Source organism: Mustela nigripes, chromosome 5 (genome assembly GCF_022355385.1).
Source record: "Mustela nigripes isolate SB6536 chromosome 5, MUSNIG.SB6536, whole genome shotgun sequence".
NCBI classification, from domain to species: Eukaryota; Metazoa; Chordata; class Mammalia; order Carnivora; family Mustelidae; genus Mustela; species Mustela nigripes.
Window position 1 is genome coordinate 95796135 of NC_081561.1, and position 14189 is coordinate 95810323.

General features: G+C 46.4%; 1 protein-coding gene across 5 annotated transcripts in view; it reads left to right on the forward strand.

Moving 5' to 3' along the window:
* The window catches only part of SASH1 (SAM and SH3 domain containing 1), a 309610-nt gene that overhangs the window by 272421 nt on the left and 23000 nt on the right, over positions 1 to 14189 (forward strand). For 3 of the 5 annotated variants that reach the window (XM_059400910.1, XM_059400909.1, XM_059400912.1), the window contains 5 exons: positions 2306 to 3141; positions 7915 to 7989; positions 9464 to 9607; positions 12585 to 12720; positions 13487 to 13656. In XM_059400910.1, the coding sequence (XP_059256893.1) occupies positions 2306 to 3141; positions 7915 to 7989; positions 9464 to 9607; positions 12585 to 12720; positions 13487 to 13656 (1361 nt within the window). The remainder of the gene's footprint in view (positions 1 to 2305; positions 3142 to 7914; positions 7990 to 9463; positions 9608 to 12584; positions 12721 to 13486; positions 13657 to 14189) is intronic. The other 2 variants (XM_059400911.1, XM_059400913.1) reach the window with 1 other exon arrangement.

The window sequence follows — 14189 nt, forward strand, 5'->3', positions numbered from 1 at the left end:
AAATTATTGCCCAAGATCATGGAGATGGTGAGTGGCAGAGTCAGAGCTGGAATTGGGGCATGGATCTGTGTCCTTGGCATTAAGTCACCCCATACCCTAGCCCCATTGCCTTCCGCATTCTGATCTTAGTGAGGAGGCTAGATAAAGGTCATGATGTGAATGACAATGGGGCCTTGCGTGTTGACTGCCATTCTTCCAAAGGATGGTTGTGCTTGGGAGGTGCCAGAATGGGAGCAGCAGTGCTCTAAACCCAAGGAATCAAGTCCAGGCTGGGATTTCAGGCCTCAGGGCCAACCCAGGCAGAATAGGCTCCACCAGGCAAGGCCTGCCCTCAGCACACAGGCTGACGCAGCCACTGGGGAAGAACTGGCCACCTTTCCCTCCAAAGTTCTTACCAAGTGCAGACTTTTCAGAACTAGGAAGCAGAGCTATAGGGACGGACAGATGCATACCAGTTGGTTCCAGACTCACACCTGTCATGGAAGTCTTCGAAGCTTGGATGCCAGCCCTAAAGAGTCCAGAACGTCTCCAGACCACTGTTAGGTAACAGGTTGTTAAAATGGCCAGCAGACCCACCTGAATTCCCCGACACCCCATCAGACTGTGGGTAGATGAGGGCCTTGCACACCTCCGTGGACACCTGGGCTCAGTGGAAAGTCATGGTCTGTGGTCTGGACACATTTGTAGAGGAGTCTGGGGTGGGCTGCCTCTGCCCCCAGGCATTGCCTCTCATCTTGGCCCCATCTCTTTTTCCCAAGAGTAGAGGGTAGATTTGATCTAGAAGAGATTGCCATGTTTACTTCTCACAGCGAAAGGACACTTGGCCTCCATACCTTGTACGTCAGGTGTCCTGAGGAAAGAGCAGGAGACTTTGCCAATTTTTGTGCACATCTCCTCAGAACCCTAGACTTTTAAACTCTCGTGACAGATCCAGGACTAATCCTCCAGGGAATACAGTTGTGCGGCAGATGATGGAGAGCTCCGGACTGGAGATGGTCTTGAACCCCACCCCCACCACCATCTCCATGACATCAGAATCAACCTTGGGTTATATTTCATAACCACAGTTCTGATTTTCGTGACATTTGCAATAATAACTCCCACCATTTGGAAAAATAGGAAGCCTTTAGAATTTGAAAGGACTGCTGCCAGTCCTCTGCCCTTCCCCTCTCTGCAGTGAGCAGCTTGCTCTGACATCTACCCTTGCACAGCCACCCTCCCCCCCCCCCCAGCTGGTGTGTTTAGGGCCATCTCTCTGTTCCAAGGAACTTTTTATTTTTTCCTTTTCATAGTTCAGCTGGTGGAAAGCTGCAGTGTGCAAAAGTTTCCTTATAATTAAAGGGACACAGCCAGTCAGGATCACTACACCCACAGTTTGACCTACTTCTTTTTCACATCTGTTCACATAACACACGCAGGAAAGAACTCTGTTTTCCTGCCAGTGAGTCCAAACCTTTCCACTGGGCTCTGGAGGGCCTGGCTCAGTACCTTGCTCCAGGGAGGGCTCAAGAGCTGGAACCTTGAAACAAAGCGGACCGCCTGCTGCAGTTGCCTGCGTGGCCGGGCCCTCACATGCCCTTCCTGCCTCCAGCAGGCGAGCTGATGGCCGTGTCTGGCTGGAATTACCCGGGCCCCTAACTTTTTGTGCCTGGCTTGTCACCTGGGTACCATTCATCAGTTACATTTGCATGCTGTGACCCTGTCTGGTGTCTTTGCACCCAGACTGCCTTGGTGATTTAAGGACCTCAGTGGCAATAAAAAAAAAAAATCACTGTCAGCTACGTGGCGTTTTTCTGTAAGAAACCAAACCGACTCAACAGCCCTTCAGATTGGGGAAGGAGTCTGAGTCCTAGCTTCTAAGAACTGTGCTTCCCAACTGAGGGAGGGTTATCCAATTTGGAGGGGGAGGAGGAGGGTAATTATCTTTAAATTCTCAGGGCTAAGGAGTGCGGTGATCATGACTGACTTGGTTTTTCCAAGTGGCATTTTGAGTAGGTTTCTTAAGGTGTTTGTTCTACAAAGATATTTAAAGGAGAAGGAAACACACCCAGTACCTTTTACCATTAAGCTTATGTGAAACCCTACATTTGCACAGTTTGCTTATTTTTTACATGCATTTATTTGAGCGGGAGCTGGGTTTACGAAGAGGGTAGGCGATCCAGGTAGGGGGTCGCTGCGGCGTTGGTGAGGATTTGTTTATTCTTTGTAGGGCAGGGGCTGTAAGGAAAGGAAAATCTGGGTGAGAGAATGTGGAGGTGTATTTCCAAGAGACCATGACCCTCTCTCCCTGTTGCTTTCCCTCCAGGCGGGGAGGAGCACGTGTTTGAGAACTCCCCGGGCCTGGATGAACGGTCCGCCCTTTACTCCGGAGTGCACAAGAAGCCATTTTTCTTTGACGGCTCTCCTGAGAAGCCTCCAGAAGATGAGTCCGACTCTCTCACCACGTCTCCATCGTCCAGCAGCCTGGATACCTGGGGGGCTGGCCGGAAGCTGGTCAAAACCTTCAGCAAAGGAGAGAGTCGGGGCCTGATTAAGCCCCCGAAGAAGATGGGGACGTTCTTCTCCTATCCCGAAGAAGAAAAGGCCCAGAAGGTTTCCCGCTCCCTGACGGAGGGGGAGATGAAGAAAGGGCTCGGGTCCCTGAGCCACGGGGTAAGTACCGACGGCGTCCACCTCTGTGACAGCCACCGGCGCCGGCACCACCTTCTGGTGTCCCTGGAGGAGGTTCAGAGTGTCCGCAAGCAGATCCGCTTGAAGAAAACGGATACTAATTATTCGTGTTCCCGAGCTCTTCTCTGCCAGCGTCCCTCCAGGAGAGGAGTCCACAGCAGCACGTGCGAGCTGCAGCTGCTCCGGCAGAAACCCAAAGGGGGTGGGGGCTGCGGCGCCCCCAGCAGGCGGGCGCGCGGGCGTCCCGCGGTCAGCGAGTTCAATATCACCTACGTGGTGGAGCGGAGCCTGTACAGCCACCTGAACCTGACCCAGCTAGTGCGGCCGGCCTCAGACAGGACCCTGAGCAAGGCCGAGAGGCAGGACCTGAGGCGCTGCTTGCTGGAGGAGGACGAGGAGACAAAGAGGAAGTGGGCCGCCACGGTGGACCGCTGCACTAAAAGGGTTCTCTTGAGAATCCACCAGAAGTCTGTGAGTCCCGAGGTGGTCGCCGGGACGGCCTTGTCATTTCTGTGAGGTGCAGTCAAGCATTATGGCCTCTCCTCCGTGGGGCCTGGTGCCCTCCCCGCTCTTCTGCTCCCTACTTCATGACTCCAGGCTCCATTCTGCCATCACCTCGCTTTCTAAGCCCGCCTTCGTTTGGCAGTGGCTTCTTTCCCATCTGTCCTCTTGCCGGTTGAAGCTGTTTGATTTCTGATTGAATTAAACACTGAGGCCAATCCAGGGAAGGGCTTGCAGAGCACAGGGCAGGGGTTTGGCCTCCGCTAGGAGCGGCTGTCTTGATTCTCAGCCATCCCATCACTTGACCTCAAAGAAGCTGATGCAAAACAGAAGGATGTTTTGCCCTGAGAAGACACGTTTATTCATTCAGTTAATTGAAACAATAGAATCCAGCTCACGGAAAGATTGTCATCAGCACAATCACCGATTTGGTGGTTCGAAAACATTGTCAAGTACATTTCTTTTATTAGTAGCACCAACCAGAAAGTTCTTTGATGTAGAGGGGGAAAAAATATTAGAGCTCTTCTGTTTTGCTTAAAGCTATTTGATGGTCTATCTACTTAAACAGAGGGGTGAGCATTTAGAAATATCTTCCACTGCCCCATGGATTCTTCTGTACACAGCGAGGAATGAAGGACCCACATTCAGAAATGTTGTCCAGTTTTAACTGAATTATTAGAGACCTCGTAAGATTGCTTTTTAGGGCATGACTTAGGTTGAACTTGAGAATATAAGCATTTTCCCCCTGAAGTTCCCCACCCAACGTTTAGCTTGTGCAGGAACCCATATAAAATGGCACAGAATGAGGAGAGCTGTGGCCTTCCTGCCCACCCCCCAGGTCTCCTAGTGCCCTGGTCAATCCACTGGAACTGCTGGCTGCGTTCCCTGGAAGGGTCTGACAGAACAAACTGTAGCACAACCTCCCATGCGGACTTCCCTGGGGTTCCTTCTCATTACCCAGACAACTGCTGTAACTTCTGTTCATTCAGTTGAGTTCTTCTTGTGGAAATGGAGACCGATTGGTCCATGCCATCCCTAAAGCAACCTTCCTTGTTCTAAAACAATCCATAGGTCCATCCTAGCCTTGAGGTTTTCCAGATGTTCCCAGATGTGTTGACTTTCTTGTTGGAGCTTATTTTCTGTCTCTTTTCATTCATTCAGATCTTCTAACACTTTAAAACTGTGACAACTTCCCTTCTGGTTCTTTCTGTATGTCATGGCAATAGTTTGTGGTTGGTTCTGTGTTTGTTGTACAACAGAGTTCTCTTTCTCACTTCTTCAGTTCTGACCCACAGATAAATGCTGTGGCGAACCAATCTTGGCATAATTTATTAACCTGAGAGGGGCTCTGCCTAGTTCTTCTGCACATGACTTTGATAGATAAGAGCCACCTCTTCTCTGTTAACTGGTTACTCACCCCCATGAACTTAAATCATGTCCTACGGAGAATTTTTCCACCTGGAGTACCTTGAATTCCTCACACGTCCCTCATCTTTATTGCCAGGCTAATAATGTAACTTCTATAAGACTTTCTCAAAGTTATATTTCTAAGATTTGTGCTAATGTAATTGTGGGCCAGTGATTAATTCTTCACTGACCTTGAGTATGGACCTGGGGCAAGTTTCTTTTCAAGCGCTTTTCCTGCCTTATAAATACAGTGGCACTGTGTAAACTCCATCGCAGATGTCACCCAAAGCTGGATATTTGTAAGGTGCTATGAGCCCGAGGTAGTACTGGACAGCTCTAGTACTTGCTGACGTAGGTGTTCAGTGCTGAACTAGAAATCTGCACATACCACTTCAATCTAAGTATAACTGCACAATCAGAGAGACAAAATTTAATTTTCCAATCATTCAGAGAATGTAAAGGGAAATAAGCCTTTTCACAACAGAATTTTGGGGGGCTGTTTGGTTTGGTTTAATGGGATTAACTTCCTTGTTTGGTTTCCGTGAACAGTCTGCCCATCCTTCTTGTCATATCACCTCCCCTTTATCTGAAAGTGCACAGTTTCCCTTACTCTTTAAACCTGATCCTTTTGTCCTTCCAAAAATGCCATATTTGCTTGATGAAACCTCAGGGAAATGATAATGCTGTACATTCACTGGAAATGGTCACCTGTCTTGCTTTTTATTTGGTCATTCAGTTTTTGTTTGGGGGAACAGGCATGCATGATACTTTAGAATTTTGTCCATTTTTCAAGTTCAACGCCCCCATGCCCACCCAAAACATGTTTCCAACTGCATGACCATTCCATCAACTGGCTCTCCTCATCCACAAGCATCTCTCCCAAATTTTCTTATTGTTAGCTGTGTAGGAGATGGAGGAACTTAAAACCAAACACCTCACTTAGGTTTCAGTTAATGTAGATTGCCAAAGGCAAAGACTGGTTTACTTTCTTTTACGACCCTCTCCACAGTCTGTGTTCTCCATTGAAGGAGTGCTGTTTCGAGAATGACTTGGTATTACAGAAAAAGCTGGAGATTCGTTCAAGCGACATTTATTGTTAGATTCTTTGTCCCTCCTCCACTGATGAAGAGTCTGTTGCAGACACCTTTGCTTATCACTGGGAGAGGTTAGAGTTGGTAGCTAAGAAACCCAGTCCACTCGTCACTCTGAGCTTTTTATTTTAGGAATAAATGCCTACAGCTGGCATACGAAGACACAAATGAGCTTCCAATTTACTGCAGTAAAGTTTCCACATGAATTCTTTCTGAGTTATTTCATATGCATCAGAAAGTACATGCTGGGCTCCAGTGTTGCAGTCAATGATGGAACTGAAAGGGAAATGCAGAAGCCATAAAATGATGAGGCATCTGGGCGCCATACTGTATCTGTGAAGCCCTGAGTCACGGGAAAGGAACTAGGAGAAAATCACTGCTTTTGCAGAAATGCAAAAATCTATTTGGAATTAGAAACTAGAAAGGGAAGGTAAACGTTAAAAATCAGCCTTGAGTGGTGGCCATAACCTTGCTTGCCAAGTTGGTGGATTTCGTGAGTGTTTGGGAATTAAGCGGTCTTTTTTTATAGAATAGAATACAGTCAGGTTACTATAAGGGACATCAGATTGCCCATTGATACATTATATAAAATTAGAATTGTGTCCAAGGTAGATAACTTACAACAGCAATGGCAGCTTTGGTGAAGGAGAAGGACAGTCGTGTGGCCTCCTGAGTTGGGTTATCCCGGATGTCCCCTGCCACCTTCTGTGTCTCCTGGCCCCTGACTGCCATGCCTGGCAGCTCTCACTTCTTGGTCTATTCCTAGGAATAGAAGCTCCTAGAATGTGAGGCCCTGAACTGAGCTTCAGTCCTTTGTTTGCATATTTAGAACATGACTGAGCCTAAACCAGAGTATGCTAACTGCCGGGACAGACTCCCAAATCCTCACGGCAGCCGTGGGAAGTGGAAGCCCAGCATTCACACAGCAGGTCTGCTCCTCTGGGGCGAAGCAGAGGTTCGAGAGTCTGCTTGAAGTCCTTTGCCTGTCACGTAGCCAGGAAGCGGCAGGACCAGGACCATCGACGAGATTCCAGAAACCGTGGCATTTTTCTTCCTGGACCTTTCTGCTTTCTTCACTCAGTTACTATATATCTCAAGTGTATTTATTCTAAACAGGCAATGTTTATAGTCTACATTGTGCTTTTCTGTTCATTTCTTCCATCAAACAGCTGTTAACTAGATTTCTTTGAGAAACGAGTAATATAAAATATTAGCACCCAGAGCTGCTATTCAGCTTTTATTACCATTTGCTTAAAAAGTAAATCAGCTGTAACAAAAACCAATGTGCTTTGAGTCTGTCTTACAGATTTTTGGGGGTGGGGGTGGGTGTGGCCATCGAGTAGCTTTCACTGGAAGAACAACAGAATTCAAAGCAAGTTCTGAAATATATAGTTGCTTAAAAATAAGCAATTCCATAAAGATTGAAATCAACTAGAGGGCAAGAAGGTTTTCATCCTTTATAACACGGTGTCCTTCCTATTGGAATTAAAGAGTGTGGTCAGCAATGGTCACTGAATCAACCTTTTCTTTCTGGGCAAATGTGGTGTCTTCACACACTCTGAGTGAAAGGGTCATAATTAGTTAAGCTGGGCAGTTAGATGGGAAAGTTAGCAGCATTTTTGGCTAGGTCAAGGAAGCAGTGAGTGAGTAATCCTCTTGGCCTGATTGGACTACTATAAACATAACCTTTTTTCCCCTTCTCAGCGATTTAAAACAAAACAAAACAAGAGTCTTAGAAAAGCCTGCTGTCAGTGGCTGAGCAATATAGGATTTCAGGCCTGGGTTTCCAAGACCACATGGAGCACATGGGTCCCCTAATACATATTCCCCCGTATCACTACTGTGTGCAGCCAATACCGGGGACAGGGGGTGGGGGGAGGCTTCTGTTGCTAAGCGACCGGGAATCTTAGAGCACTTAACACATGGGTGGTTTTGTTGTTGTTGTTGTTGTTGTTGTTGTTGTTGTTGTTTTTAAACCAGTTGGTTTTTGCATGTTAAGGGGATTCTAGACCTCTGGGGCTAAGTCCAGTTCCAGTGGCCTCTGGAAGGACAACGTGAGGGAAATTTCCTTTAAACATGAATCATGTATTTTTTTTTCTCATCATTTCTTGTTTCCTACTTTCATCCTGTAACATATTTGTGATTCAGTGATTGACCTGCAAATGGGAAATGGGTTGGGTTGGTGCACTGTCAGCTGACGTAAACATAACTGGATTATTCCTGCCCTCCATGCTCCTTTCCACAGAGAACCTGCAGTTTTGGAGGATTTGACTTGACGAACCGTTCTCTACACATTGGCAGCAACAATTCTGACCCAATGGTGAGTGTACGTCAGAGGAGAAGCAGAAAAGGTTTGGATTCAAGCCATGTGGCTGACATAGTTTCCTATTTAGTGTCTCTGAGAAACAATAGTGGGTAACATCGGTGATCCTACATCGTGTTTGAAAAGAAGCCCTGTTGTACGCATCTTAGAGATGCTCAGCTGTTTCATGGGGAATAAACAGTGACTGCATCCATGCCTGTAATGCCTCTGCATTCTTCTCAAGTCGTAAATCCAGTGTTAAATTTGGCTACTGTGGTCCTACCCAGTTGAGCACACATGCCCTTCATTCACACTAGTTGCAAGTACACACGACCAGTACGTACAGGTTGTGTGCCAGGATAGAGCCCTGTGATGGGGGTGAGAGTCTGCCAGCATTTCTGAGACACCAGTCTCACCACAGGCCAAGTGCCTTGTAGGAGTCTAAGTCTTTCTGATCAGGGGTGCCCTGGAATGAACCCAGTCTCCTTGGGCCTAGAGCAGATCAGACTCTCCAGAGCCAAGGTTCTAGAGGCCTCAAACCTGCTTCTGGGTAACCGTAGGGACAGGCTACCCCTGCAGTGTATGTATTCTATTTCCCTGAGGTTTCCTTTGTGAGGCTCCAAGGATGTAGGTGAATTTTACCTACCATTTTATTTTCCCCTTATGCATTTTGTCAGAAACTATGAAAATTAAAATTCCATGCTTTATATTTGTTTTTATGTCATGTGTCAGCTAAAATACCCATCTGTGATTTTCAAAGTGTTTTGAGAATTTCCTGGAAGAATAACAATATTTTATTTGGATATCAAATTTTATTGATTCATAAACCAGTAATTTTACATAGCCACTCTTAAAAAAAAAAAAAAAAGAGAGAGGAAGTGTGATTTCTTTTTTCCTCCTCGGAGGAAAGTTGTTTGTTTTGTTTGGTTTTGGTTTTTTAATGCCAAAATAGAATGAGAAGTGACCACAAGTCTAACTTGTTCAGAGAAGGAAATGTACATCCTCTTAGCACTTGACTACACAGAGCTCTAGAGTGATTAAGTCCAATCAGCCATTGCACTTCTGGTGACTGAGATTTGCCATTTTGTTCTTTTCACTTTCCTGGGGTGATTCTGTAATACCCTCCTCTTCTTCCCCCCTGCCAGGATTATGTGAATATAACCACTCTTTCTCAGTTGAAATGCAGTCCCTTTGGATATCTAAAATGATGAGGAAAAGCATCATCAGAGAAGAATACACTAAGGTTAAAAAAAATAAGTGACTCACGTCCCACTTTAAACAAAGGGCAAAAGCCCCTTAGTGAGTAGCTTTTAATTTTCAATCAAACAGACAAATAACATAGCACTGAGTTAACACAGGAGGGCATTTCAAGAACCTTGGGGGATGCCAATATTTTTCTGAGAGGTAGAACATTAATGGTTTGAATAATAAAAACTGTTTCTGGGCATCATTTGTCTGTGGTTAAAGGTACTTAAAACACTTTGCTTTGCAGAGTAAAGAAGGAGATTTTGTGTACAAGGAAGTTATCAAATCACCCACTGCCTCCCGCATCTCTCTTGGGAAAAAGGTGAAATCAGTGAAAGAGACAATGAGGAAGAGGATGTCTAAAAAATATAGCAGCTCAGTCTCTGAACAGGTATGTAACTCCTGAGCCAAGAGCCGAGCCGAGGACGATCAGTCTGAGATCCAATACGTGCTAAACACAATGCATTGGTGTTAACCAGGCTCTAGGACCATGCTTAGGTCTGTTAGACATTTATTCAATAATTTATTCAAAAGATTCAGTCACTTAGAGTGGTTCATGCTCAGTGCTGGGAATCCACGATTTGGGCCCTGTCTTCTATGGACACACAAGAAGAAGGCATGTAAAGAAACGGTTATTCTTAGTGCCATAAGCACTTAACACTTGATGCAAAGAGTTTTATTTGTGGAAATATTCCTTGCTACAAAATGGGTGTTACCCGAATCAAAGCTAAAAAAGACACTCAAGTTTCCTTAGCAGACTTTTTTAAAAAAGGTATAGCAGAAGTTGCTCTCAAAGCTCCGAGCGGGTTGACTCCACAAGTCTTGTGGCTGCAGGGCTGCCCACCGTGGTGGTTTCTGCAGGGGCGTTGTCACTAACTGGGCCTCTCTGTGGCCAGAAAGGTAGCACAGCATAGACCCCCTCCGGTTGTCTTCCTTCAGCAGGAGTAATAGGACAAATTCCTGTGTGGGTAGAGGGAATAAAGGCATTTATTTGTGGAGAGCTGGGCCTTGAGGTAATTTTGGCCATTTGCACCTTTATAGCATTTACTTTGTAGTGTGTTGAAGTATCTGTGTGTGAGATGTTTGTCTACATCTACATAAGTAGGCAATGCTGCTTTATCTACCAAATAGAGGGAAAGCAGACATTTTTGCGCAGCTGCTGCCCTCTGGAGGAAGTAGTAAGCTAACATCCAGGCATCTGCCTGCCGGCATCACTAGCAGCAGCTAGCCAGTGGCCTGCACTGGGATTTAGAAAAAGCCCACAGGGTGTCTTCAGCATATTACAGTGGTTCTCACGGGGGGGGGGGGGGGGGGGGGGTTCCCCCCCCACCCCCCAGAGAAGGGGGGGGTGTTTTGGAGGGTCACAGCCGGGGGGGGGGGGGGGGGGGGGGCTGCTGCCAGCATCCAGTGGAGAGACATGGGGATGTTTGATCCAGTGAGAGACATTTTACACCAGCTCCCCACAATAGTGATCCATCCGGCATGCTGACAGTGCTCAGGCTGAGAAATTCTGGCTTGTTAGACCTCCAGGGGAAGTCTAGGCTGCCTCCTGTATGTCTTCTGTCCATGAATATTTTTCCTTTTGTCCCTGTGGGCTTGGGAGCAGCGACCATGCTGGGCAAACTGTGCACTCCTGAGGCAGATGGCATGCTGGTCCCAGAAAGCACAGCACCATGAAACTCCAGCACTTCGTTTAGTTTGCTTCTCCAGTGAATTGAAACATCCACTAAAAGCTCTTGTACACTTCTATTCTTAGTTGGGTTTCTGCTTTACAGATCAGGAGCATAGAACTTTAATGTCATTTTGAGCCGTTTTCTATAATTTTACTCTGTAGCAGGCTTGTAGGCTTTGTTCTCATTTTTAAAGCAGTCATTTCACGTAAGTCGGGGGAGAAAGGAATAAACGATCAGCCTAACCCTTTTTGGAGAGAGAAAACTATTGTTGCCAAGGTTTTGGTTTTCTGTTCAGCATTTTAGTAGAAACATAGCCATTTTGGTAAAGATCTTTGCTCTGCTCCTACTGTATGCCCGGCACCTAGAACAGCACTCGTTCTTGTAGCTGATCAGTAAATACATGATGAATAAGTTAGTCAAAGTGTTTGAGAACATACTTTATTAGAGATGTCTGCTCTTTTTCAAAATGTGTGCTGTTTTCAGAAGCGTTAAAAAAAGATAACTGGGACAGGTGACTTCCTTTGCTGATTCAGGAAGAGAAATGAGAATATGTGTGGGAATTCGTACTTGGTAACTTCCGTTACTTCTCGGTGACGGCAGCTCATTTATAGTTGTTTTGGGGGTTATTTTCTCCCTGTCCCGAACCTGGTTGACTCTGTATGTAGAGAATGGGACTCCTGATCTCAGGGTCGTGAGTTCAGGCCCCGTGTTGGGCTTAGAGTTCACTTTAAGGAAAAAAGAAGTGTTGTAGATCAGAGGCTGCCATTACTGTTGTCCTTAAATGTTTGCAGGACCCGCAGAATTGCGTTAGAGCCCTTCTGATGATTCGGCACTATGTAAATAACAGGTTTCGTTGAGATGGTTTTGTGCTCACGTGCCTGTGGAATATGCCAGAAAGTGGTCTGTTTTGGCAAGTAAACCATGCGGACTGCAGACTTTGTGAAGTGTGCTATTGTCTGTCCCTGTAGCACCATCAGGCACACAAGCGTGCTGCACTTGTATGTGCAAGTGACCGGCTGCCAGGCCAATGCTACGTAACCTCCCCAAACGTGAAAAGTATTGCTGAGTCACAACTGTCAGCATCCTGACTCAAAAGGGGCCTCACAGCTTTGTACTAACAATACACAATGGAAGTAAAAGCAGCAAAAACCAAATGATGACACAGAGAAATTTTATTACCAAAAAAAAAAAAAAAAAGTATTTTTGCTCTATTTGTATTCCCAATTGGCATTCTATTAGCTAATTTCAAGAATTCATGTAAACAAAAAAAGAATCTGGCCTTTTTCTTTTCTTTTTTAGGTGTAAGCATTTCTGATAGATTAAATATTTTCTGATGGCACTTTCAGATACTACATTACAGGTAGACTGTACTTGATCTGCATTCAAACCGTTGCTTTATCACTAGCCTAGAGTTGACGCTAGAAGTCTCTAAGCCTTTAATGAAATGTTCTCAGAGGTAGATTTTTCTTAGGGATTTCAGGAGAATCTATCTGAGCATGAAAAATGACTGAGTTATGTGAGCCACAACTCTCAACTGAAGCGAGGGTATAGATTAAAAAAGAGAATATCGGGTATGGAATCAAATATGGTTATAAAAATGGCTGTGATTGCCTTAGCAGAGGGTTAGTTGCCTCACATTGTGAGATGACGTCCATGCTCCCTGACGCAACTTAATTGTGTTGAAACCCATTCCAGGACTCGGGCCTCGACGGCATGCCTGGCTCCCCTCCACCTTCACAGCCGGATGGTGAACACATGGACAAGCCCAAGCTCAAAGCCGGAGGGTCCGTGGAGAGTCTGCGCAGTTCTCTGAGTGGGCAAAGCTCAATGAGTATGTTTGCTTTATCATTATATGTGCTTGCAGCTGGCGTCAAAATCAGCCTTTTGCCGAGTGTCTAGAGGCGATTTAAGGAGTCAGACCAAGTTGCAACCTGTAGGGTGCTGTTAGAGACAGACCTGCAAATGGGGCGGGCCAAGGGGCATGTTTGTTCAGGAGCAGAGGTGTATAGCAGGCGCACAAGAGAGGGGATGATGACTTTTGGAGAAAACAGCACTTCTGAAGAAGGGTCTGGAGAAGGGAGAGGAACAACTCAAGGGGAAAGGCTCCTTAAATGACCAACCAAAGGTGGGTGGGGAGAGAGAATTATAAATGTTATACACGTAACAAGTGCTCTTCACGCCAGGACTCTCGGGGGTGTCGGCTTTGTCGGCTGAGGGTATTAGGAGCGGGGGTGTGGGAAGAGAGTAATTCAAAGCAGCTGGTCTGGGGCAAGTTCCTTGACTCTGAGTTTCCTCATTTGTAAAATGGGGTAAAAACAGTAAGCTGGAGAGGTTAGGACTGTAGAAGGTTTGTGGTGTCCTCTATCAGGGAGTCTGGCTCGTAGAGAACTTGCTGGATTCCTGGTCTCGTTAGGTGGTTGATGAGGGATAACAATTAGCAAACTCAAATCCCCTGGCCTCCTAACCCAGCCCTGCTGGGATCCTGACATACGCTTGTGGTTTGTGACTTCCCTGCTCTGTCCCTGAGTTTTGTGCCTTTAAGCTTTGCCGTGCAGAAGTCTGTACTGACCCTTGTTCTTCCTATTTTTCCCACGCAGGTGGTCAGACAGTAAGCACCACGGATTCCTCGACCAGCAACAGGGAGAGTGTCAAGTCGGAAGACGGTGACGACGAGGAGCCCCCCTACCGGGGCCCCTTCTGTGGGCGCGCCAGGGTACACACTGACTTCACGCCTAGTCCCTATGACACAGACTCACTCAAGCTCAAGGTAGGTCTCTGCCTGGCCTCAGAGCGACTCTCCGTGTCTGTAAGACGTGGTCTGTTTTCCTTGCTGTTGAATGCTGGCTTCCTGTAGTGCATACTGGTATCTTGGCCACAATGATATACTGGTTTCATCTGTAGAGAAAAACAAGTCAGAGACCCAACTAGCACTTAAAACAGAGGTGGGGTTTGTGTTACTCCTCTTATCTCCACCTCTTCCCCTAGCCCTTACCTGTGACCTCCGCTTCCTTGTAGGATTCAGTTGCCCACCACCCTCCATTTTTTTCGTCTAGCTGAAAAAACTTTACTGTCTTCTCTCTCTGTGTGACTAACCAGTGATGTTTAATGGGGCGGCTGGAGCTGCACACAGTGTATGAAGCAGTTCTAGAATGGGAATGCTCTGGCCTTTGCTTAGTGGGTGGAAAATCTTTCTCTAGGAGGGGGAAGTTGTGGATGATGGCCAGGCGTTCAGAAAGCCAGGTGCCCACGTAGCCAAAAGCACCAGGACAGACCTGAACCACACGTCATCTCATGGTGCAG